Source organism: Emiliania huxleyi (assembly GCF_000372725.1).
Source record: "Emiliania huxleyi CCMP1516 unplaced genomic scaffold EMIHUscaffold_58, whole genome shotgun sequence".
Lineage (NCBI taxonomy): Eukaryota > Haptophyta > Isochrysidales > Noelaerhabdaceae > Emiliania > Emiliania huxleyi.
Window position 1 is genome coordinate 540,337 of NW_005197648.1, and position 20,104 is coordinate 560,440.

Below are 20,104 nucleotides of genomic sequence, written 5' to 3' on the forward strand. Positions count from 1 at the left end.
GAGGACAGGGTCCCCACCTGCACGAGCAGGATTTTGGAAGGACGATCAGGGGGACAGGTGGGGCTCTCCTGCTCCTGACAAGGGACACGACGGGCTCGCAGCGCGGTGCGCGGTGGACTCCCACATCCACTGGCGGTCTCCGAGTGTTGTGCGAGGGCGCTTCGTTGCAAAATTCTTTTCCCCGGTCCTCCCGGTCGCAATGCTCGGGGCTGGCCGGAGCCGGTGGCTGCGCCGGTCCCTCTCCGTACGTGCCGTGGCCGAGGACGTGTGGAGCGGGACGCAGTGCGCCTCCAAGAACCGCGCCAAGACGCTGCGCACCAAGCAGAAGGGCATGGACATCCTCAATGACCCGCTGTGGAACAAGGGCATGGCCTTCTCCGTCTCGGAGCGCGACCGGCTGCACCTGCGTGGCTTGCTGCCGCCGCGGGTCAAGTCCATCGAGGCGCAGCAGGAGCGCATCATGCGGCTGCTGCGGGCCGAGCCGGACCCGATCAAGAAGAACCTGCAGCTGCAGGACCTGCACTCGCGCAACGAGACGCTCTACCACCGCATCCTGGTGGAGCACACCGAGGAGCTGGCGCCGCTCATCTACACGCCGACGGTCGGCCACGTCTGCCAGCAGTTTGGCGCGCAGTTCTCGCGCTCGAGAGGCATGTACTTTTCGAGCGACGACCGCGGCGAGCCGCCTGCGCCCGCCATGCCCGCCACGGTCTCGAGGGCGGGCCGCGAGACGTCGAGTTGCGGTGGCGTAGGTGAGTTCAGCACGATGGTCTTCAACTGGCCGCACGACGACGTGCACGTGATCTGCGTGACGGACGGCTCGCGCATCCTCGGGCTCGCCTCGGCCTCGAGGAGGCTGGCCTCCTCCTCCTCCCTCGCGCTACACCCTCGCGTCGCTCTCTAGGCTGGGCGACCTGGGCGCGCACGGTATGGGCATCCCGATCGGCAAGCTCGCGCTCTACGCGGCGGCGGGCGGCATCGCGCCGCACCGCGTGATGCCAGTCGTGCTCGACGTGGGTACAAACAACCAGGCGCCGCCGGACAGCGCAGCCGCAACACCCCACCCCAACCCTACACCCCACCCCAACCCCACAAACCCTCTACCCCAACTCCGACCCCAACCCCAGGCGCTGCTGGACGACCCGGACTACGTCGGCGTGAGGGAGCGGCGGCTCGAGGGGGCGGAGTACTACGACATGGTCGACGAGTTCATGGAGGCGGTCTTCGAGCGCTGGCCGCAGGTCGTCGTCCAGTTCTAACCCTAACCCTAACCCTAACCCTAACCCTAACCCTAGCTGGCCGCAGGTCGTCGTCCAGTTCGAGGACTTCGAGACGTCGAAGGCGATCCCGCTGCTTGCAAAGTACCGGCACAGGTACCGCTGCTTCAACGACGACATCCAGGGCACCGGCTGCGTCACCCTCGCCGGCGTCATCGCCGCCGCGCGCAACGCGGGCAAGGCGCTGACCGACATGTCCTTCCTCTGCGCCGGCGCGGGCTCGGCCGGCCTCGGCGTCTGCGCGCAGATCGTCGACGGGATGGTGGAGGCGGGGATGAGCCGCGAGGAGGCGATGCGCCGCTTCGTCATCTGCACCTCGCAGGGCGCCATCGGCCGCGCCGACGGAGCGCACGGCGACCCGAACCACGCCCGCGGGCTGAACGTGGAGCGCGCGCCGTGGCAGAACGACGCCGTCTCGGACGGCACGCCGATGAGCGAGGTGGTGAGCGAGTTCAAGCCGACCTGCCTGCTCGGGCTCGCGGCGCAGCCCGCGGGCCTCTTCACCGAGGGGATGGTGCGCGAGATGGCCTCCTACTGCGACTCGCCCGTCGTGATGCCGATGTCCAACCCGACGGCAAAGTCAGAGTGCACGCCGCAGCAGGCGTACGAGTGGTCGGACGGCCGCGCCATCGTCGCCACCGGCTCCCCCTTCGCGCCCGTGTCGCTGCCCGACGGGCGCACCTTCATCCCCTCCCAGTGCAACAACATGTACATCTTCCCCGGCGTCGGCCTCGCCGCCTCGGTCGCGGGAGTGCAGCAGATCACCGACGGGATGCTCTACGCCGCGGCCGTCGCGTGCGTCGACGCGATGACGCCGGAGGAGGTTGCCGACGGGCGCACCTTCCCCGACATCTCGCGCATCCGGCAGGTGGATCGCACGGACCCTTCCTAGAGCCTTCCTGGAGCCCTCCCCGACCTCTAGCGCACACGGCAGGTGAGCCACACGGTGAGAGTAAGGCAGGTGAGCCACATGATGTTGCACACGGCAGGTGAGCCACACGATGAGAGTAAGGCAGGTGAGCCACATGATGTTGCACACGGCAGGTGAGCCACACGGTCGCGTGTAACGTCATCGAGAAGGCGATGGCGGAGGGGGTCGGCACCAAGCTCACCAAGAAGCAGCTGCCCGACCGCGCCGCGCTCGAGAGCTTCGTGCGGCGCAAGATGTACTACCCCGGCTACGTCCCGCTGGTGGACCCGTCGCAGGTGTCCGTGACGCGCCGCTGAGGTGTGTGTGTGTGGGGGGGGCATGTGCATGTAGTTCCCGACGGCGGGAACGGCAGCAGCCGCGCGGATCGGACCACGCCGCCACCAGAGCGCTCCGCCACAGCGGAAAGGCGCAGGGCGGCACGCGAGCATCGGTGGTACACGCTACGGTTCCATGTGGCACATGTCCCGCTCGGTAGAGCCCAGGTAGAGCCATCCGGATCGTTTGATGCCCATCGTTGGGGCCCATGCGTGTTTACAGTGTGCGTGTGCTGCAGCCTCTCCGACTCCGTCGCTCATCACGCACACGCATCACGAACTTCGAACACGGTTCACAACGATTCAACGTGCTGGTTTTCCCTTTGTTCTGGGTTTCGGTTTGAAGAAGTTTAAATTTTTTAAACTCTGAAGAGACGAAACGTTGCCGGTCTTGACCACGTGTACCGTCGGACGACGAGATTCAGCTGGCGACGAGCAAGCTGCACGCTACTGCTCCGGGCCCATCAGGCCTGCATGCACGGCTGTGGCAGGCTCTCGTGTCGACGAGCGACGGATTTGGCTTCGTGAGACATCTCGTGCAACACTTCTGGGAGACCGAAGAGTTGCCCGAGGGGTGGGAGACGGGGCTGCTCAGTATCCTGCCCAAGAAGGGTGACCTGAGCCTCCCTGGAAACTACCGTGGGATCATGATGCTCGAGACGGCGTACAAGATCGCTGGCAACATCATCCTCGTTCGGCTCAAACCGATCAAGGAGGGTGGAACGCTGAATCACGAGAACCAAAACGGCTTCCGGCCGAACCGTGGCTGCTTCGACGCGATATTCTCGATCAAAACGCTGATCAAGAAGCGTCGAGAGCATGGTCTCGAGACCTGGCTGTTGCTAATCGACCTGGTCAAGGCGTTTGACCGTGTACCGCGCGAGCTGCTTTGGCGCGTGATGCTGAAGCAGGGCGTGCCTCCCAAGATCGTCTCGCTGCTGAAGGCGCTGCATGCGACGGTCAAGGTCCAGTTCGAGGTGGGTGGCGTGAAGAAGGTGATCGACTCGATTATCGGCGTCAAGCAGGGCGACCTACTCGGCCCCGAGTTGTTCATCTTTTTCATGGCGGCGGTCATGGAGACGTGGCGCCTCCACCACGACTTCGAGCTGTGCGTCGTCCGCTCGAAGAACGATTTTGTCCTCACCGGTCGGCGCCCGTCTACCGTCGGCGATGTTGAGTTCTCCCTCAGAGACTCCATGTACGCCGACGACGCGGGCCTCGCCTTCTGCTCTCGGCGCGGCGTCGAGGTCGAGACGCCCAAGGTGGTCGCGCACTTCGCTCGCTGGGGCATGGAGATCCACGTCGGCAAGGACGGCTCCAACGGCGAGCCTCGCAAGGACTCGAAGTCGGAGGTGCTCTTCTGCGCGGCGGCGCCGACCTCGTACAACAACCCCGCCACCTACGACGGCGCCGACCTGTCCGACATCAAGCTGCCCGGCGGCTGCTTCATGCCGGTCGTGGACCGCTTCAAATATCTTGGGAGCTACCTCAACCGCGACTGCAGCGACGGGCTCGACGTCGACAGCCGGATCGAGTCGGCAGGCCGAGCTTTTGGCGCTCTTCGGAAGTGCCTTTTCAGCTCGAGGGACGTCTCGTTTGCCGCCAAGCGCGCGGTCTACACCTCGCTCATCCTCTCCATCCTGCTCTACGGGTGCGAGTGCTGGGCGCTCACCGAGCGCCTCCTCCACCGTCTCCGCGTCTTCCACGCACAGTGCGTGCGTGCGATGTGTCGTGTCACTCGCAAGCACGTGTGGGAGCACCACATCACGACTGGCGAACTCTGCGCCAGGCTAGGTCTCGACTTCATCGACTACTACATCGACCGACGCCGGCTGGGCTGGCTCGGGCATGTCAGCAGGATGGATTTCAATCGCCTACCTCGTCGCATGCTCTCATCGTGGGTGCCTCACGGCCGGCCGATCGGGTGCCCCAACATGACGTTTGGGCGCAGCATCCGCACCGCGCTCGACAAGTTCCACATCGACCGCTCGAGGTGGCCCGAGCTCGCCGCCGATCGCTCGGCCTGGCGCCAGGCGCTGGAGAACAGGCGCCCGCCCGACGCCTTCTTTGCCATGCCAGCGAGGGCTAGGCCGCCCTCCCCGCGCATTGCGCGCACTAAACCAGTGCGCTCATGCTTGGCGAGAACCAATGCAGCGATGGACAGCTCGCTACAGGCGCTCGCGGGGTCGTGAGTGGGGGTCCCCACCGCTGCCCCTCTGACTAAACTTTTGTCTGTGGTGATGCCTTTCCCTGAGAACGCACACAACGCCTCGTGTGTAATGCCCTGTGTTTCCGCGAGTGCGTGTGCCCCGTCGTCCATGCTAGGACGTGTGTAACACTGACTGACTGAAGAGACGAAATCAAAAGAAAGTTGCCATCACACGGGTCGCGACGGCGTGGCGACTGTGTGGTTCTGCGCTTCGCACCGCGACGATCGCACATGCTCCCAATCATTGCCATCGCCTTTAGTTGGACCGGCGACACCTGGGCCGAGCCGCAGGGCCTGCCAGCTGGGCACAACGGCGGCGTCAAGGAGCGGCTCACGACGCCGGCCGGTGGCAGGAGGCCGCACATCCTGATGATTCTCTTTGACGACTACGGGTGGGCCGACGCTGGCTGGCACCGCAACTACACCGCGCCAGGCGGCGAGTTCCTGCCAGCCACGCCCGAGGTGGCTACGCCTCACCTCGACGCGCTCGTGCGAGAGGGCATAGAGCTCGATCGGCACTATGTGTACAAGTACTGCTCGCCCTCCCGTTCGGCGCTGCAGAGCGGACGCAACCCCTACCACGTCAACCCGCTCAACGCTGAGCCTACCATCTCCAACCCCGACGACCCCGTCTCGGGCTTCCAGGGCATTCCGCGCAACATGACGGGCTTAGCCACGAAGCTGGCCGCCGCAGGCTACCGCACGGCAGGGTTCGGCAAGTGGGACGCCGGCATGGCGACGCCCGACCACACGCCGCACGGGCGCGGCTACCAGACGGCGCTCAACTATTTTCACCACTGCAACGACTACTGGAGCTTCACCGACGGCGGCTGCCCGGTGCCTTACAGCGGCGGCGATAAGGTTCCGATCGTCGACCTGTGGAAGGCGGGCGGCGGCGCGGGCGAGGGGCGGCTCGGCGAGGGGCGGCTCGGGGAGGGGCCCGCGTGGGGCGCAAACAACACGTGCGTCCGCGACTGCGGCTGCGGCTGCTCCGTCGAGGTAGGTCCGCCCGCAGAGTGCGCCGCCGGCCCGCTGGGCGACCCGTGGTGGGGCGGGTATGAGGACTCGCTCTTCGAGAAGCACGCGCTGGCGCTCGTCGAGGGGCACGACGCGGCGGTGCCGCTCTTCCTCTTCTTTGCGCCGCACATCGTCCACACGCCGCTGCAGGTGCCGCAGGAGTACGCCGACCGCTTCGCCTTCATCGCGCCGACCGACAAGCCGCGGCACCAGCGGCAGGTCTACCACGCGATGGTCAGCTTCGCGGACGACATCGTCGGCAACCTCACGGCCGCCTTCAAGCGCAAGGGCATGTGGGACGACACGCTCGTCGTCTTCTCGACCGACAACGGCGGCCCAGTGTACGGCAACGGCACCGCCGGCGCCAACAATTTTCCCCTGCGCGGTGGCAAGATGAACAACTGGGAGGGCGGCATCCGCGGCAACGCCTTCGTCTCGGGCGGCTTCCTGCCGCCGTCGCGGCGAGGCATCAAGTGGGACGGCCTCGCTGCGCTGTGGGACTGGTACGCAACCTTCTCCGCCCTCGCGGGCGTGGACGCCACGGACCACCGCGCCGCCAAGGCCTCGCTGCCGCCGATCGACTCGCACGACCTGAGCGCATTCCTGCTCGGCAAGACGCTCGCCTCCCCGCGGGCGGAGCTCCCCATCGGCACCGAGCCTCGCCTGTCCAACCTCTCCAGCGCGCCGCTGTGCGCCTCGTACAACCGCGCCACGCCCTACTACGACGAGCCGAGCGTGGTCGGCGACGAGCCGAAGCCGCTGCCCGACTCGCCGCCGCCCGGCTCGCGCTGCACCACCGTCTCGGCGCTCATCGTCGACGAGGGCAAGGGCGGCCTGTGGAAGCTGCTCACCGGCACGGTCGAGCAGGCCATGTACACGGGCCCGGCCTACCCAAACTCCACCACGGACGAGGTCTCGAGCCACTTCGTGAGCCACTGCGGGGACGGCTGCCTCTTCGAGCTCCGCGCCGACCCGCTCGAGACCAGCGACCTGGCGAGCCGCCACCCGCAGAGGCTCGCGCGCCTCCGCGCGAAGCTGGAGGCGTACGAGGCGACCGCCTTCAACCCCGACCGCGGGGGCAACACCGCCGCCGCATGCGAGCACGCGCAGGGGGTGTACCGAGGCTTCTGGGGCCCGTTCATGCGCTGATCCAGGACAGCTCTCCGCGGCATGTGAGCTCCGGCCGGTCCCATGTCGCATGTGCGTGTCCACAGTGTTTGATTTTTATCTCGAGGCCGCCAAGCCCACATGCATTCGGTTTGGCAGCCCGGTCGTCACGAAGTGACGAAAAAGCAGGCGTGTGCCGTAAAGCTAAAGGCTAAAGCGTATGTCTGTCTGTGTGAGCGCGAGAGCGTGTGTGTGCGCCAGTGTATGGCGGGTTGGGTCTCTCTCTCTCTCTCTCTCGACTCTGCTCTTACGGCTTTATATAGACCTAGACGCGCAAGAGACTCCAAGCAACATTCACGAGCACCAGCCCGGCACCGCCGCGCCTGGGCTGAGCGTGCAAAGAAAGGGCGAGTAGTGCTCGTCAAGCACGCCGTTTAGCGGCACCATCAGGTACGTTCGCCGCGCGTCGCCGCACGCGGTCGCGCGTCGGCTCCGACCGGGAGAGGAGCAAGCGCTCACGTTGGACTGCGCCCAATACGAGAGCGGAGGGTACGTGGCCATCGACCTCGAGACACGCAGCACGGCGGCCTCGGGCGGGACCGCCGCCGCCGAGCTGCCTCGCAACTGCCGGAGGAGCAGCGGCGGGCCGCGCGGTTCCGGGGCGCTCTGCTTTGAGCCGGGCGGCGGGGGCGGAGGGGGAGGGGGAAGCGGCCCGATAACCACCCAGAAGCCGGGGCTGTCGGCCGACTCGAGCGCAAAACTGCCTGCGGCGAGCCCGTCGACCCGCGCCTCCTCCCCTGAGGGTGCGGGCGGGTCGGCGCCGCACGGGCAGTCGACCGACGCCACCGGCCGCAGCCACCAACGCTGGAGCGGCCCGCCGCTTGCGCCGCCGAGCGCCTCGGCAGCGGGGAGGAGCTCGACCACCGCGGTCCCCTGCGGCGCTGGGATGCGGCTGCTGAGCAGCACGCCCGGCCGCCCAAACGGCTCGAGGACGGTGGGCTCGCGCGCGCTGTACGTGCGCGCAGCCAGAGGCCCGGCGGGCGACGCGCCGAGTCGCCAGCTGGCCGCGTTCGCAGCGTCGGAGCCGCCGCGCCGCCCGCGCCGCGTCGGAAGCGGCGGCGGCTCTCGCGCAAGCTCGGCGGTCTCGGCCTTGCCGCCGCGGTCGGCTGCGTGCGAGACGACGAGCCGAGGCGTGTCGCCGCGGGCGCGGCCCTCCTGGCCAGCCTTGGCGTGCCGGCAAGCGCAGGCGGGCCGCAAGGAGACGAGGCTCTCGCGCGCGGCGGGAGGCACCGGCACCGCCCACGCCGAGGGAGGCCCGGCTCCGACGTAGAGCCTCCGGTCGCCGTCGGTGAGGGCGGCGAGCAAGACGGGGCCGTGGAAGAGCCCGCGCAGCGGCGAGCCTGGCCGCACCGGCCGCTGCGCGAGTCGCGGCCGCAGCCGCAGCGAGAGCGAGTCGCCGAGGCCGAGGGCGACGCGAAGGAAACTGCCCGCCGCGGGCGGCGGCAGAGGCGCTGCCGCGCCGCCGACGCTCGCGACCGCCGCCTCTGCAGCCTGCGCCCAGCCAGGGATGCGCACGTGGAGCTCGACGCGGCTCGCGGCGTCACCTCTCCTCTCGCCGAGCCGCTGCACCGACACGGTTGCGACGAGCGGCTGGGCCGGCGAGGCGGCGGGCAGCTCGCCGGGCACGTCTGCCTGCAGCCGCAGCTCCACCCCCGCCTCCTCCCACGCCACCGCCGAGGGCACGAGCTGCAGCAAGTACAGCGACACCGTGGCGGCGGCGGCGGCGGCGGGCGGCGGCGGCGGAGGAGGAGGGGACGCCCACCAGACGGCGTGGTGCAGCCGGCCAAACGCCTCCGCCGCGGAGCCCATGCAGCACCAGAAGTGGTGCTCCGTGTTGGACCAGCCCTTGGCGCCGCCTCGCTTGGAGACGCCCCCACCGAGCGGCATCATGTAGAGGACCGCTCCGGGCTGCGAGCCTCGCTGCGTGCCGAGCACGCCGTTGTGGAGCGCCGTCTCGTACCAGTCGCAAAGCGCCGCGAGGGAGCGCAGCGCCGTGGCGGCGACTGGCACGCCGCGCGACGCCGCCGCGTGCCAGCGCATCATCTTTGTGGAGAGGAGCATCGCGTTGTGCGTGACGCAGCTCTCCGCGTGGTCGTGCGCCTGCCAGTTCCGCGGCCCGCGCAGCCGGAGACTGCTCTCCACCATGCTCTCGCTCGCCCCGCCCGGCGAGCGCCACTCCTCCTGGAAGCTCGAGCCGCCCGTGAGGTAGGCGTACGCGCGCTGCAGCTGACGCCAGAAGCCGACGGCGGCGTCGCGGGCGCGCACCTCGCCTGTTGCGAGGTACAGCTCGGCGGCGCCGAGCACGTAGGCCAGCTGCGCGTTCGCGTGCATCCCTTCGAAGGCGCTGTCGGCAACCGCAGCCTCGGCCTCGCTCTGAGGCTCGTCGAGCGCGGGCACGACCGCCTCGCCGCCGCCGCCGCCGCCGCCGCCGCCGCCCGTCCCGTGCAGAGTCGCCGCCAGCGCGAGCGGTCCGGTGAAGCAGCGTCGGTCAAATAGAGCGGCGGCCGTCAGCCAGGAGGCGTTTCGCGTCGCGCGGGCGAGCGCCGCGTACAGCTCCGACAGCGCGCCAACCTCGTAGTTGAGGCCCTCGGCCCAGTGCGCCTCGCCGTGCGCGGCGCGCGAGGCGACGGCGCGCGCGAAGACGTACTCCGCCATGCCGAGGGCGAGGGGCAGCGCGCCCGCCGTGCCGAGCGCCTCGTGCTGTGTGAGCAGGCCGGTGAGCACCTGCGCAAGCGAGGAGCAGGCAGGTGAGCACCAGCGCAGAGTAGTGCCGCGGACTGTCATCGAAGTGTCGTCGAGAGGTGGACGGTGCCGCCGTGAGCAGGTCGGGGAGCACCTTTTGTGTCGCGTAGTGCGGCACCCAGATGTTGCACCGGCCGCCGGACGCGCAGCCGAGCCCTTCGCTCTTCTCGAACTCGAGCTCCGGAAAGGCGGCGAGGTAGCCGCGCCGGCCCGCCGCGCCGTGCGCCTCTGCGCAAGCGCGCAGCACCGCGATGGCCGCGCGCGACGCCTCGGCCAGCCGCTCGCCGAGCTCGCTGCCAGCGCCTCCGGCGCCGCCGCCCGCCGCGGCGAGCGCCGCGCCCGCGAGCCTATACTCAGCCGATCGATCCTGTGCGCCCTCAGCCGTCAGCGTCACGCGCGTATGAATGTGTCGAGCGAGGCCAGTGCCCGACGAAGTGACCCCGGATCCCGGCGTGAGGGTGCTCCCAGCCTGCATAAGGCCGCGCGCCGCGCGGCTGCGCAATACCGGCGGTGGCGCGAAACGACCAGAGGAGGCGGTCCACCGGCAGCGACATGATAAACTCGGCGTTGGTGTGCGCGGCGTCTGCGAAGGGGCCTCCAGGTAGCAGCCGGAGCGACGCCGGCGAGAAGGGGCGGAGCCTCGGTCGTCGGGCCGGCGGGCTGCCGTCAAGCACGCCCGGCTGCAGCAGCGGCAGCGCTCGAAGCGGCTTGGTCGGCGCACCGCGGCCGCCGGGGTGTTGACGCCAGCGCAGCGGGCCGGCGTATCGGGAGCACGTGATTTCGACGGCCGTTGGCGGTGGCGGCGGTGGCGGCAAAGGCGGCGAGGGCGGCGGCGGCAGAGACTGAAGGTGCCTCAGCGCTGCGGAGGTGCTGGGCGTCGTGAAGAGGCGGAGGAGGAGGAGGAGGAGGATTAGGAACGAGACGTAGGCAGCGAACCGCGAAGGCAGTGCCATCGCACAGCGGCACGACCGTCAAACCTCGCCCCGTGGTCAGACTTGTGCGCCTGTCCGCAGAGCTCGGGCTCCGCCGGTCGGTCAGTAAGTCTACAATCGCACACCCCATCAGTCAAAAGAATTTAGATCGCGGCCTCTCTCACAGCACACTGGGACGACAAGGGCGCGGACTGGCGCGGACTGGTGGCACACACAGGCTCACCACCGGAGCCGCCTAAGCGACTCCGTTAAGAACGGCAATGCACTCCGCACCATGCACAATGCCGCTCTCCCCGCACGCTAGCTCGTTCACCGTCTGCCACGCCACAGCGGTGTGGAGGACGACCGACAAACGCTGCATTTGCAGGCCGTGCCAATTCTTTGTTGTCCATGTGACCTCGTCCAGGTGCTGAGCATGCGAAAGTTTGTTGCTCAGCTGGTTCGCCGCCTCCCTCAGGGTGAGCTGCGAGAACCTCCTTTCCAAAGCCTCCGAAGCCCTCGAAGTCGAACAAGCGCAGATCGCAATCCTGCTCCCGCGCAAAGCAGTCAAATAAGAAGTGGCCGCCAAGAGCTGGGAATAGGACCGCCGCAAGCGGCGTGGCGTGGGGGGCGGTTGAGCATCCCTCCGGGGGCCCCTCTTGTTTGACGCTATATAAAAAGAGCTAATAGGAATTGACAATTGTGCTTTAACTTTCGCGGAGACAGCATCTTGATCCTGGATACTGCAACAACCGGCGGACCAGTCCGGAGATGTAATAGTGAAAGTGAAACGAGCCGGAACAACGCGGAGAAAGATTGAGGGCGGCAGCCGGCACATGCAGGGCCCTGACTCAAAATTGAGTCCATTTGAGTCTCGCCTGCGCCTCAGCTCCTCCTCCCTAGCCGCGGCTAGCTGGCCATCCCGCGCCTGCGCGCCACCGCCTCCTGCAGCCTCTCAAAGACAGCGAAGTTGACCGCGTTGATGACGAAGGCGCGAAGCAGCGTCGGCCCCATCCCGCGGTAGAGCCAGGCCGGCCCAAACTCGGCGGTCAAGCCGCGCGCAACCTCGGCGACGGAGCCGGCGCCGCGGCCAGCCAGCGGGCCGCACCCGGGCGGCGCGCAGCTCGCCTGCTGCCGCGCCTTGACCACGTCCAGCGGGTAGGTCGCCGTGTACGCCACCACGCCCGCAAAGCCTCCCGAGAGAAGCGGCGCCGCGGACCCGCCTCTGCCGAGCCGCTCGCGCAGGCGCGGCAGCAGGGCGTGGTACGCGCCAAAGTAGATGGCCGCCGAGGGCGCCTGTCGCATCGCCGTCGCCGTGCCGCCCGCGAGCAGCCCTCCCACCAGCCCGTGCGAGCGCAGCAGCCGAGCCGCGCACTCGAGCACCGGCTCGGACGACGAGGTGCCCGCCCGCGAGTTGATCTGCTGCTGCACCTTGATGCGGTCGGCGGGGACGATGACCAGGCATTGCGCGAGCCCCGCGCAGACGCCGCCGGCGCAGGCCGCCGTGAGGCGCGCCGTCTCGGGCGCAGTGCCGGGTCGCCACTCGAGGAGCCGTGATTGGCAACGGCGCGCGACCTCAGCCTGGACCGCAAAGCCGATGGCGTTGCGCGGCCCGGTGGCCAGCAGCGGCGGCGCCGTCCCGCGCAGGAAGCCAGCCGCGCCTTCCGCCGCCCAGAGGCTTCGCGCCACGGCGACAGGCGAGGCAGAGGCGGTGCCGGTGCCGCTGGCGCCAGCCTGGATCCGGACGCGGACGGTGTCGATCGGCTGGCCTGCGAGCGAGGCAGTGCAACCCGACAGGAAGCCGCAGGCAAAGTCGGTGCGGGCGGAAATGGTGTGAGCGTGGTGTGAGCGTGGCAAGGCCCGCCTCTGAAAAAGAATTTTTGTCCGCATTGCTTAGGTGTATTGTTGGCAAACGTGCTGGCTAGCACCACACTCCTCTCCTTAAAATCCCTGTGTGGTGGCGGCGTGCCGTCCTCCCATCCCTCCCCTGGCTGGATGTTTTCTTTCTTTCTTTCTGACTGCACTCCAAGATCTAGAATCAGCACACGCGCCTCAGCTCGCATACACTCATACAATGAACTGACATCTCCCATGAGTGCGAGTTAGGGCTAGCAGTAGGCCGCTAGCCTGTGAGGAGGGCGTCCATCGACACCTCACTAGACCCACACACGGTCTCGTCCGTGCCTCGCCGGCCGGCGAGATTGCTAGAGGCGGAGCGGTCTGCTCTAGCCTAGCACGTTACTTACTGTCGTCTGTTGTTTGTTGTGCCCTTGTTTGTTCTCTTGGCACCTTGGAGTGCTGGGGGGGGCGACAGGGAGGATGTGGCCTTGAGTTATGTGTACGCCAACTCAGGGTGTGTGGCAGCCAGCTGGCTGTGTGTCTTGTGAGCCTGTTTGTGTCTGTGTGTCGCTCGTGCGTGTCGTCATCATCTGTCCAGCGTCCACCCATACCGCGTTGGTGGGTACCCTGGTGTCCAGTCCGAGCCTGGCTGTTCTTCACCTTTCTCTACCTACCTACCTCCAAGTGCTCCAAGTGCGACGGTGTATCATACACTTTATGCCACCGTTGCATATCCGGATATGCAACGGCGGCATAAAGTGAATGATACACCGTCGCAAAACTGCATTCCTGGGTCGTGCTTCCAGGTAGCAGGTTGCTAAAAACGTAACCGCTCTTCGAAATTTGTTTCTCTCCCCACCTGCTCACCACCTCCGTCTCCTCACTCACCGCCATCCTCCGAGCCCGCGCACGAGAGGTGGTCCGCCTCGGACCACGCGGAGCTGCTCGCGTCGGACCATCCGACGAGGTCGACGAGGTCCCATCCAGAGGTGGACACGCTCGTCCGCTCGTCTGCCGCCGATGCCGCTGCCTCAATAAAGTCGCGCAGGGTGGGCATCGGCCTCGCCGCCTGCCCCTCCACGTCGGCCTGCTCGTGCTGCCACATGGCCACCGCCTGCTCCTCGTCCTCCTCGTCCTCGAGGCAAAGGTCGTGGATGGGGTAGAGGTGACGGAGCCGGCGCGCGCCCATCATGGAGACGGGCATGTCGCAGCTCCAGCCGCGGTCACCGCCACGGTAGGTGTAGCGCTCGCGGTGCGTGTAGCGCGTGTTGAGGCCCTCGGAGGCGGAGCAGAGAGTGTAGGTGATGGGGTCCGGCGCCTCCTTGGCTCCACTGGCCGCGCCGCAGACCGCCGCCGCCGCCGCCACCTGGCCGTAGACGCCGACCCGCAGCGCGCCCTCGCCCACGACGTCCAGGGGGACGATGCGCAGGTAGCGGGCTCGAAGGCCGCCGAGGCTGTGGGCAACCTCGCTCGTCGCATCGGCGTTCCCTTTGAAGCTGCCGAGCACGAGCCAGCGCCTCCCGCCGTCGCAGCGGAAGTGCACCTCGAAGCGCGACACCCACTGCACGAAGCGCTCGGCGGGCAGGAAGGGCCGGCCCGTGCGGCGGCAGCGCTCCTGGTCGCCCTTCAGGTTGAGCACCATCCAGAAAGGTCCCGGGTAGTGGCCGTGCTTGAGCAGGTTCCAACGCCGCCCCTCGACGCTGCACAGCTCCGCGACCTCCTCCTCCTCCTCGTCCAGCCTGCGCCGCGCGGCAGCCGCGGAGCGCTGTGCGCGCCGGCCGAGGCCAGCAGAGTGGGCTCGGCCCAAGAGGTCCGCTTTGCAGCGACGCCGCTCTCGTTGGACTTGTGGGAACGTGCGCGTCGGGGGCTCGCGGCCCTGCGTCGAGAGGTGGCTGACCAGGCAGTCGGCGCCGAGGTCAATCTCGAGCAGTGCGCGGCCGACGCCGCCGTGCTGAGCGACGTCCCACGCGGCGCCGCCAGGGCGGCGCACCGTGGGGAAGGCTCGCAAGGATCGGCTCCCACCGACGCGCACGGGCGTCAGCAGACTGCCCCGCACGCCAACCGGGGGCTCGGTCGGAGGCTCGGCGAAGAGGACGGGGCGCTTGCCGTTCCTCAACGAGTAGATCTTTCCGTCGGTCCTGAGCTGACGGCGGTCTCGGCGCTGCCCCGACACCTCCGCCCCAGCGTCGGCCACCACCTCGACGACCGGCTCGAGCGCGAAGCTCGTCTCGATGAGCCCGTTGCTCCTCTTGTGGACGCGCGGCGGCGCGATGGCGCGCTCGTGTAGCAGCGCGGGGACGTGCTCCCAGGCGTGGTCGCGGTTGAGGGAGTGGGACGCGTCGCGGCCCTCCAGCTCAAAGTGCGACAGCAGCCGGCGCTGGCACGGATGTGCAAATGGACTGCACGGCATCGTATTGGATGAAGTCAGGCCGCATTCGGTCGCCGGCGAGTAGCGCTGATTGTGCAGCTTGCGAGCGGTCTTGCCGTGCAGCCCGCGCCGCTTGCCGTGCTCAGAGTGCCGCGCGCGGAGGACGTCGGAGAGCGGCTTCTCGTCGTGGTGGTCCTCGTTGGGCATTGAGTGGTTCTTACTTCGGACAGGCTTCGTTCGGACACGGCACGGACGGAGCGGGAGTCCTAGTCACGGCCGATTTCGTTACGTATGGGGGGGGGGGGGGGAGAGAAGAAGAAGAAAATCCCAGTATGCGAGGACGGCACGCCGCCGCCACACAGGGACTTTAAAGAGGAGTGTGGTGCTAGCCGTCGCCCACCCTTGCTCCCTTGGGCGTCTGCCTCTTCCTATCTCTCTTCGCTGTGTCTCGCCAATCTCGCGGCGAACTATGCCTCCTCGCGCTCGTCCCGTGCAAGCCCCGCGCAGAGGTGCGGGCGAGAGGGCGGCCCGAGCCCGAAAGGGCCCGCCCTCGACCTTGCTCTACATGGTAACGGATAAGAAGAGAAACACCCCCGGACCGGGACGCCGGCGGTGGAGTCGGGACACGCTGTGGTTCAGACGTCCCCCCCCTCGACGCAGTCGAGTGACTGACATGAATAGGGAGGAGAAAGTGTCCCCCACATATCACCACAGACGCAGCACAGGGGCTCCAATCCTGTCCGCCGGGGCCTCGGCTAGATCTCCAGTGGGGAGTGTGAGGGCTGGATCGACTGCAGCGAGAGTGTGGGTTGTGGACCGTCGGGATAGCGTGTGGCGTAGATGTTCTCCTGGAAGTAGAGAGGCTGATGTCTCTCGCCCTGCAGGAAGGAGAAACTCGGACGGGAGAGTGAAAACTCCTCCCTGCGGCATGTGCGCAGAACGGGTTGCGCAATGTGCGGCATCGTGTTGAGGGCTCGGGAGGGCAACGACGGCAGCGTTGCCGAGCTTGTACAGGGGCCTCAATCCTGTCCCCGATGGGGTGCGCCTCTCGCCGCGCGCGTAGCAGTCGGCGCGCGGGTAGCCTCAGAGATGCGCAGAGCGAGATGCGGTTATCAGCAAACCAAGCCCTGGGCTTGGATGGGCGCGGCGAAGCCGCGGCGCAGTGGATAGCGTGAAGAACTCGAGAGATCGCTGGGATCTTGAGCCGCCGCTGCCACGTGCAAGCCCCGCGCAGAGGTGCGGGCGAGAGGGCGGCCCGAGCCCGAAAGGGCCCGCCCTCGACCTTGCTCTACATGGTAACGGATAAGAAGAGAAACACCCCCGGACCGGGACGCCGGCGGTCGAGTCGGGACACGCTGTGTGTGGTTCAGACGCGTCCCACCCTCATCGTCCTCTCTCCCCTGCCCCGTCGTCGTGTGGTGTGTGAGAGAGAGAGATTTGTCTCGTGTGTGATTTGTCTCGTGTGAGTATCTTGATAGGAAACGCCTTGGAGCACTTGGAGTGCAGTTATCAACCCCGCGCAGCCTTTTTCTTGTCTGTACAATACCTCGGCAAAGCTCGGAAGGGCCATCAGCAGCGTCGCATCGCCGGGTACGCGAACATATACACACATATGCCCCTCTCCCTGAGTCTGGCCACCCTTTCGCTCGCCTTCCCGCTCCGCGCGCCGCCGCTCCCGCCGCGCGCGCGCGTCGTCGCCTCCGCCGCCTCGGACGACCTCTCCGCGCTCGGCTTCCGCTCCGCCGCCGAGGCGGCGGCGGAGCAGCGGCTGCGGCGCTCGCGGGCAGAAGAGGCGGCTGGCGGCGCGTGCGCCGGCCCCTCCGGCCCCGCCTCGTCCGTCTACCTCGTCGGCGTCGGCCCGGGCGACGTCGAGCTGCTCACCGTCAAGGCCCTCCGGCTGATGCGCGACGCCGACCTCGTGCTTTACGACCGGCTCATCTCGCCCGAGGTGCTGTCGATGGTGGGTCCGCAGGCGGCGATGCTGTATGTGGGCAAGGAGGCGGGGCTGCACACGCGGCCGCAGGAGGAGATCCACCGCCTCCTCCACCTCTACGCCCACGCCGGCAAGTCTGTCGTCCGGCTCAAGGGGGGCGACCCGACCGTGTTTGGGCGGGGCGGCGAGGAGCTAGAGTACCTGGAGGCGCGCGGCGTGCCGGTGCAGATCGTCCCCGGCATCACCGCCGCCTCGGGCATCGCCGCCGCCCTCCGCGTCCCCCTCACCCACCGCGACTACGCCGACTCGGTCCCCCGCGCGCCTCTTTTCTTGCGCCCGCTCTCTTGGGCCCTTTCCACAAAGACGCTTGCCGGAGCCGTCCTGTAGGTCCGCTTTGTGACCGGGCACGCGCGGTCGGAGAACTCCGCGCCCGTGGCGGAGCGGTATCGGTGGGAGGTCCTCTCCGACCCCTCGCAGACGCTCGTCGTCTACATGGGCCTCTCGACCCTGCCGCAGTTTGCAGACGGCCTGCTGCAGGCCGGCCTCGACGCGTCCACGCCGGCGGTCGCAGTGCAGGACGGCACGACGGCGACGCAGCGCGTGGTCGCGGCGCCGCTCGGCGGACTCGCGACCGCCGTCGAGGAGGCGAGCCTCGCCTCTCCCACCCTCGTCGTCATCGGGCGCGTCGTCTCGCTGCTGCGCGAGGCCGGCGCCGGAGAGCTCGCCGCCGCCGCCGCCGCCGCCGCCTCCGCCGCCGTCTCGGAGGCGGACACGCTGCCGGAGCCGACTGCCGCCGCGGAGGAGGCTCGCGCGCTGCTCGACTCGCTCAAGGCAGGGGGGCGGCTGCGGTGATGCAGCTGTGAAGAAGATTCGAGGCGCCGCCTGTATGATTCGATCTCGGGCGAGGCGCACCTCGAGACCCCTTCTCTGCCGCCGCGACTTGACGTTGGTCACCGCCGCACCCGACGGGCCGCTCCGCTCCCGCTGTCTGATCGAGAGCGACAGCGAGATTGGCCGTTCAGTGGCGGACAGACTCTCGGAGAGGAGAAGAAGGTTTCCAGTTCATAGCGGAGAAGTGACAAGTGTGCGGCGCCGGGGGCCCCTGGGCGCTGGGGGATCACGTGTAGATTTGAGTTTGACTGAACCCGTGTCTTCTAGCTGATATCGTATTGCACGTACGAAAACACAGACCCAAGGGCGGTATATAACACATGAGTAGTCAGGGTTGACGGCACAGGCGACAGGGCCGTAGGGCCCGGGCCTTCCCCGCGAGCAGGAAAATAAAATCAGGCCGTTCTCCGCGCGGCCCCGCCGAGGCAGAACCAGCAGCGCACGAGCAAGGCAAAAGAGCAAGGGATGGTGGTCGATCCGGGTGCGAGGGTTGAGGCACAGCCGAGCAAGAGGCACCTCCACACGAACGGGACAGCCGCTCACTCCGCACCTGTTGTTTGTCGTCGTCTCTCTCTGCGCTACCTCCGTGCACTGCGCAAGGCGTCTGAGCGATCTCTAGCATCCTACCCCTTCCCCCTCCCTCACGAAAAGGCGGAGCCGGAAGAGCGGTCCTGCGGGGCGGGGTGGGGGGCGTGAGGGCGGCGGCGGGGCCGGGGCGGCGGCGCGCACGCGGCGAGAGGTTGCCTGCCCCATCATCACCTCGGAAGCCTGGTTGATTTTCGTGGCGATGAAGGGCGAGCCTCCTCGGTCCGGGTGGTTGAGCAGCATGATTTTGCGGTGCGCGTCCTTGATCTGCGCCTTCGTGGCGCTCTCTCGGATGCCTGCGGCGGCGCAGGGGCAGCGCCGCTCGACGCCGACGAGGCAGGGCGGGTGCAGTGTCCGGGCGAGTCGAGGGGAAGGGCCGGTCCAAGCGCGCGGGCCCCGGCCGCACCGAGGATCTGCGACGCCTCTCTCCGGCTCATATTGGCCTCGAAGCCGCACGCGGACCCGCCGCGCATCTCATTCACCCGGTCCATCAAACTCGACAACCTGCGCGGGGCGGCGTCGGCCTTGGCTGGCACGCTTGATTGGCAAGCGCTCAGCAGCAGGAGCATGGAGCGGCGATGTGGGATCTAAGAGCCGTGGCGCGAGAGCTCACCGGAACTTGTCCCCCACCGCGCGAAAGCCAGCCGCTGCCGCCTGCATGTTCTTCATCGTCTCTGGATTCTTCGCCAGCCGCTCTCCCATGACGAGCGCGCCGCGCGCGGCATACGCGCAGGCGGCGACACCGCAGCCCACGAGGAACGGAGTCGCCTAGACTCGATCACAGGCTCGTGCGGTGTGGGCGAGGGGCGGGTGGATGGGGACCGCGTCGCACCATGTCCGTGCAACAACACCGCGATTTTTTTTTAGTTTAGAGACCCAAGCCCGCACCGAATAAATAAAAAACCGAAGCAGTGAGAAGAGCGATTGCCATGGGGTGTCGTCTTGTTTTGTTTCCGAAAAAAAACAACATTTTCGGACTAGCCGACGGCCATGTTGGGCGGAGGTTTCCGCCGCGCCGCCGGCCTGGCCCTCGGCAGCGGCGCGTTGCTGGCCGCCCACTCGCGGCTCGACGACCGCCGCGTGCCTTCATCGTGGCCCGTCCGGTCTGCGGCGGCGTGCGAGGCCGCGGCGAGCGAGCTGCCGACGTTCCGGCGCGATGACGTGGCAAAGCACGCGGGCGGCGACGCGGGCGTGTGGGTGATGCTCGGCAGCCGCGTCTTTGACATCACGCACTTCATCGAGAATCACCCGGGCGGCATGGACAAGATCATGATGGCGGCGGGCAAGTCGCTGGAGCCCTTCTGGGCGCTCTATCGGCAGCACGTGGAGAGGGCGGGCGAGGACGGGAGCATCGAGGCCAAGGAGCACGTCGAGCAGCTGCTCCAGGAGTACCAGATCGGCTGGCTGCACCCGGACGACGTCAAGGAGGCCGCCGCCTGCGCGCGCGCCGCCGACGACCCGTACGCCAACCAGCCGGCGAGGCACCCGGCGCTCAAGGTCCTCTCCGAGATCCCCTGCTCGGCGGAGCTGCCAGCGAGCCTGATGATGGACTCGTGGCTGACGCCCGCGCCGCTGTGGTACGTGCGGCACCACCACCCCGTCCCCGACCTCGACGCCGACTCCTTCCGCCTCCGCGTCCACGGGCTCGGCGTGCAGGACAGAGAGTACTCGCTCGCGCAGCTGCAGGCGCTCGCCCAAAAGGCGGAGGTGGCGGTGACGGTGCAGTGCGGCGGGAACCGGCGCGGCGAGTACAACGACGTTCGCAAGACCTCGGGCAGACCCGCCCCGCCCTCTCCCCCCCCCTTCCTCCCCCCGCACCTCAAGCTCCCCGCCCCTTCCTCCCCCCGCGAGCCTGCAGGCAACGAGTGGGGCACGGGCGCAATCTCAAACGCCCGCTTCGGCGGCGTGCGGCTCTCGGAC

The 20,104-nt window shown here is 68.0% G+C and overlaps 7 protein-coding genes across 7 annotated transcripts; 3 read left to right on the forward strand and 4 right to left on the reverse strand.

Annotated features, from left to right (window-relative positions):
• Positions 1-331: 331 nt before the first annotated feature.
• NAD-ME_2 (mitochondrial malic enzyme) lies at positions 332-2,883 on the forward strand (the record flags this gene model as incomplete). The annotated part of the gene is made up of 5 exons (XM_005764818.1): positions 332-732; positions 905-1,013; positions 1,128-1,241; positions 1,306-2,145; positions 2,322-2,883. The coding sequence occupies 5 exons, from the start codon at positions 332-334 to the stop codon at positions 2,502-2,504; spliced, it is 1,647 nt and encodes a 548-aa protein (XP_005764875.1). The 3' UTR covers positions 2,505-2,883.
• Positions 2,884-4,962: 2,079 nt separating this feature from the next.
• On the forward strand, positions 4,963-7,070 carry EMIHUDRAFT_213721 (hypothetical protein; the record flags this gene model as incomplete). The annotated part of the gene is made up of 4 exons (XM_005764819.1): positions 4,963-5,592; positions 5,731-5,982; positions 6,310-6,884; positions 7,031-7,070. The coding sequence occupies 4 exons, from the start codon at positions 4,963-4,965 to the stop codon at positions 7,068-7,070; spliced, it is 1,497 nt and encodes a 498-aa protein (XP_005764876.1).
• Positions 7,071-7,209: 139 nt separating this feature from the next.
• On the reverse strand, positions 7,210-10,610 carry EMIHUDRAFT_104304 (hypothetical protein; the record flags this gene model as incomplete). Its single annotated transcript, XM_005764820.1, has 3 exons — positions 7,210-9,639; positions 9,752-10,004; positions 10,183-10,610. The coding sequence occupies 3 exons, from the start codon at positions 10,608-10,610 to the stop codon at positions 7,210-7,212; spliced, it is 3,111 nt and encodes a 1,036-aa protein (XP_005764877.1).
• Positions 10,611-11,477: 867 nt separating this feature from the next.
• EMIHUDRAFT_213724 (hypothetical protein) lies at positions 11,478-12,458 on the reverse strand (the record flags this gene model as incomplete). The annotated part of the gene is made up of 2 exons (XM_005764821.1): positions 11,478-11,609; positions 11,718-12,458. The coding sequence occupies 2 exons, from the start codon at positions 12,456-12,458 to the stop codon at positions 11,478-11,480; spliced, it is 873 nt and encodes a 290-aa protein (XP_005764878.1).
• A 1,776-nt stretch (positions 12,459-14,234) lies between these two features.
• Positions 14,235-14,982, reverse strand: EMIHUDRAFT_357429 (hypothetical protein; the record flags this gene model as incomplete). The annotated part of the gene is made up of 1 exon (XM_005764822.1): positions 14,235-14,982. A coding segment is annotated over one exon (748 nt), but the record flags the coding sequence as incomplete, so codon positions are not given.
• A 1,405-nt stretch (positions 14,983-16,387) lies between these two features.
• On the forward strand, positions 16,388-17,560 carry UPMT1 (uroporphyrin-III C-methyltransferase; the record flags this gene model as incomplete). The annotated part of the gene is made up of 4 exons (XM_005764823.1): positions 16,388-16,403; positions 16,563-17,017; positions 17,096-17,395; positions 17,510-17,560. The coding sequence occupies 4 exons, from the start codon at positions 16,388-16,390 to the stop codon at positions 17,558-17,560; spliced, it is 822 nt and encodes a 273-aa protein (XP_005764880.1).
• Positions 17,561-17,842: 282 nt separating this feature from the next.
• On the reverse strand, positions 17,843-18,905 carry EMIHUDRAFT_416502 (DNAJ domain-containing protein). Its single transcript, XM_005764824.1, has 4 exons — positions 18,798-18,905; positions 18,591-18,688; positions 18,344-18,480; positions 17,843-18,270 (listed from the first exon to the last, which is right to left on the reverse strand). The coding sequence occupies exons 1-4, from the start codon at positions 18,884-18,886 to the stop codon at positions 18,241-18,243; spliced, it is 354 nt and encodes a 117-aa protein (XP_005764881.1). The 5' UTR covers positions 18,887-18,905; the 3' UTR covers positions 17,843-18,240.
• Between the last annotated feature and the right edge of the window lie 1,199 nt (positions 18,906-20,104).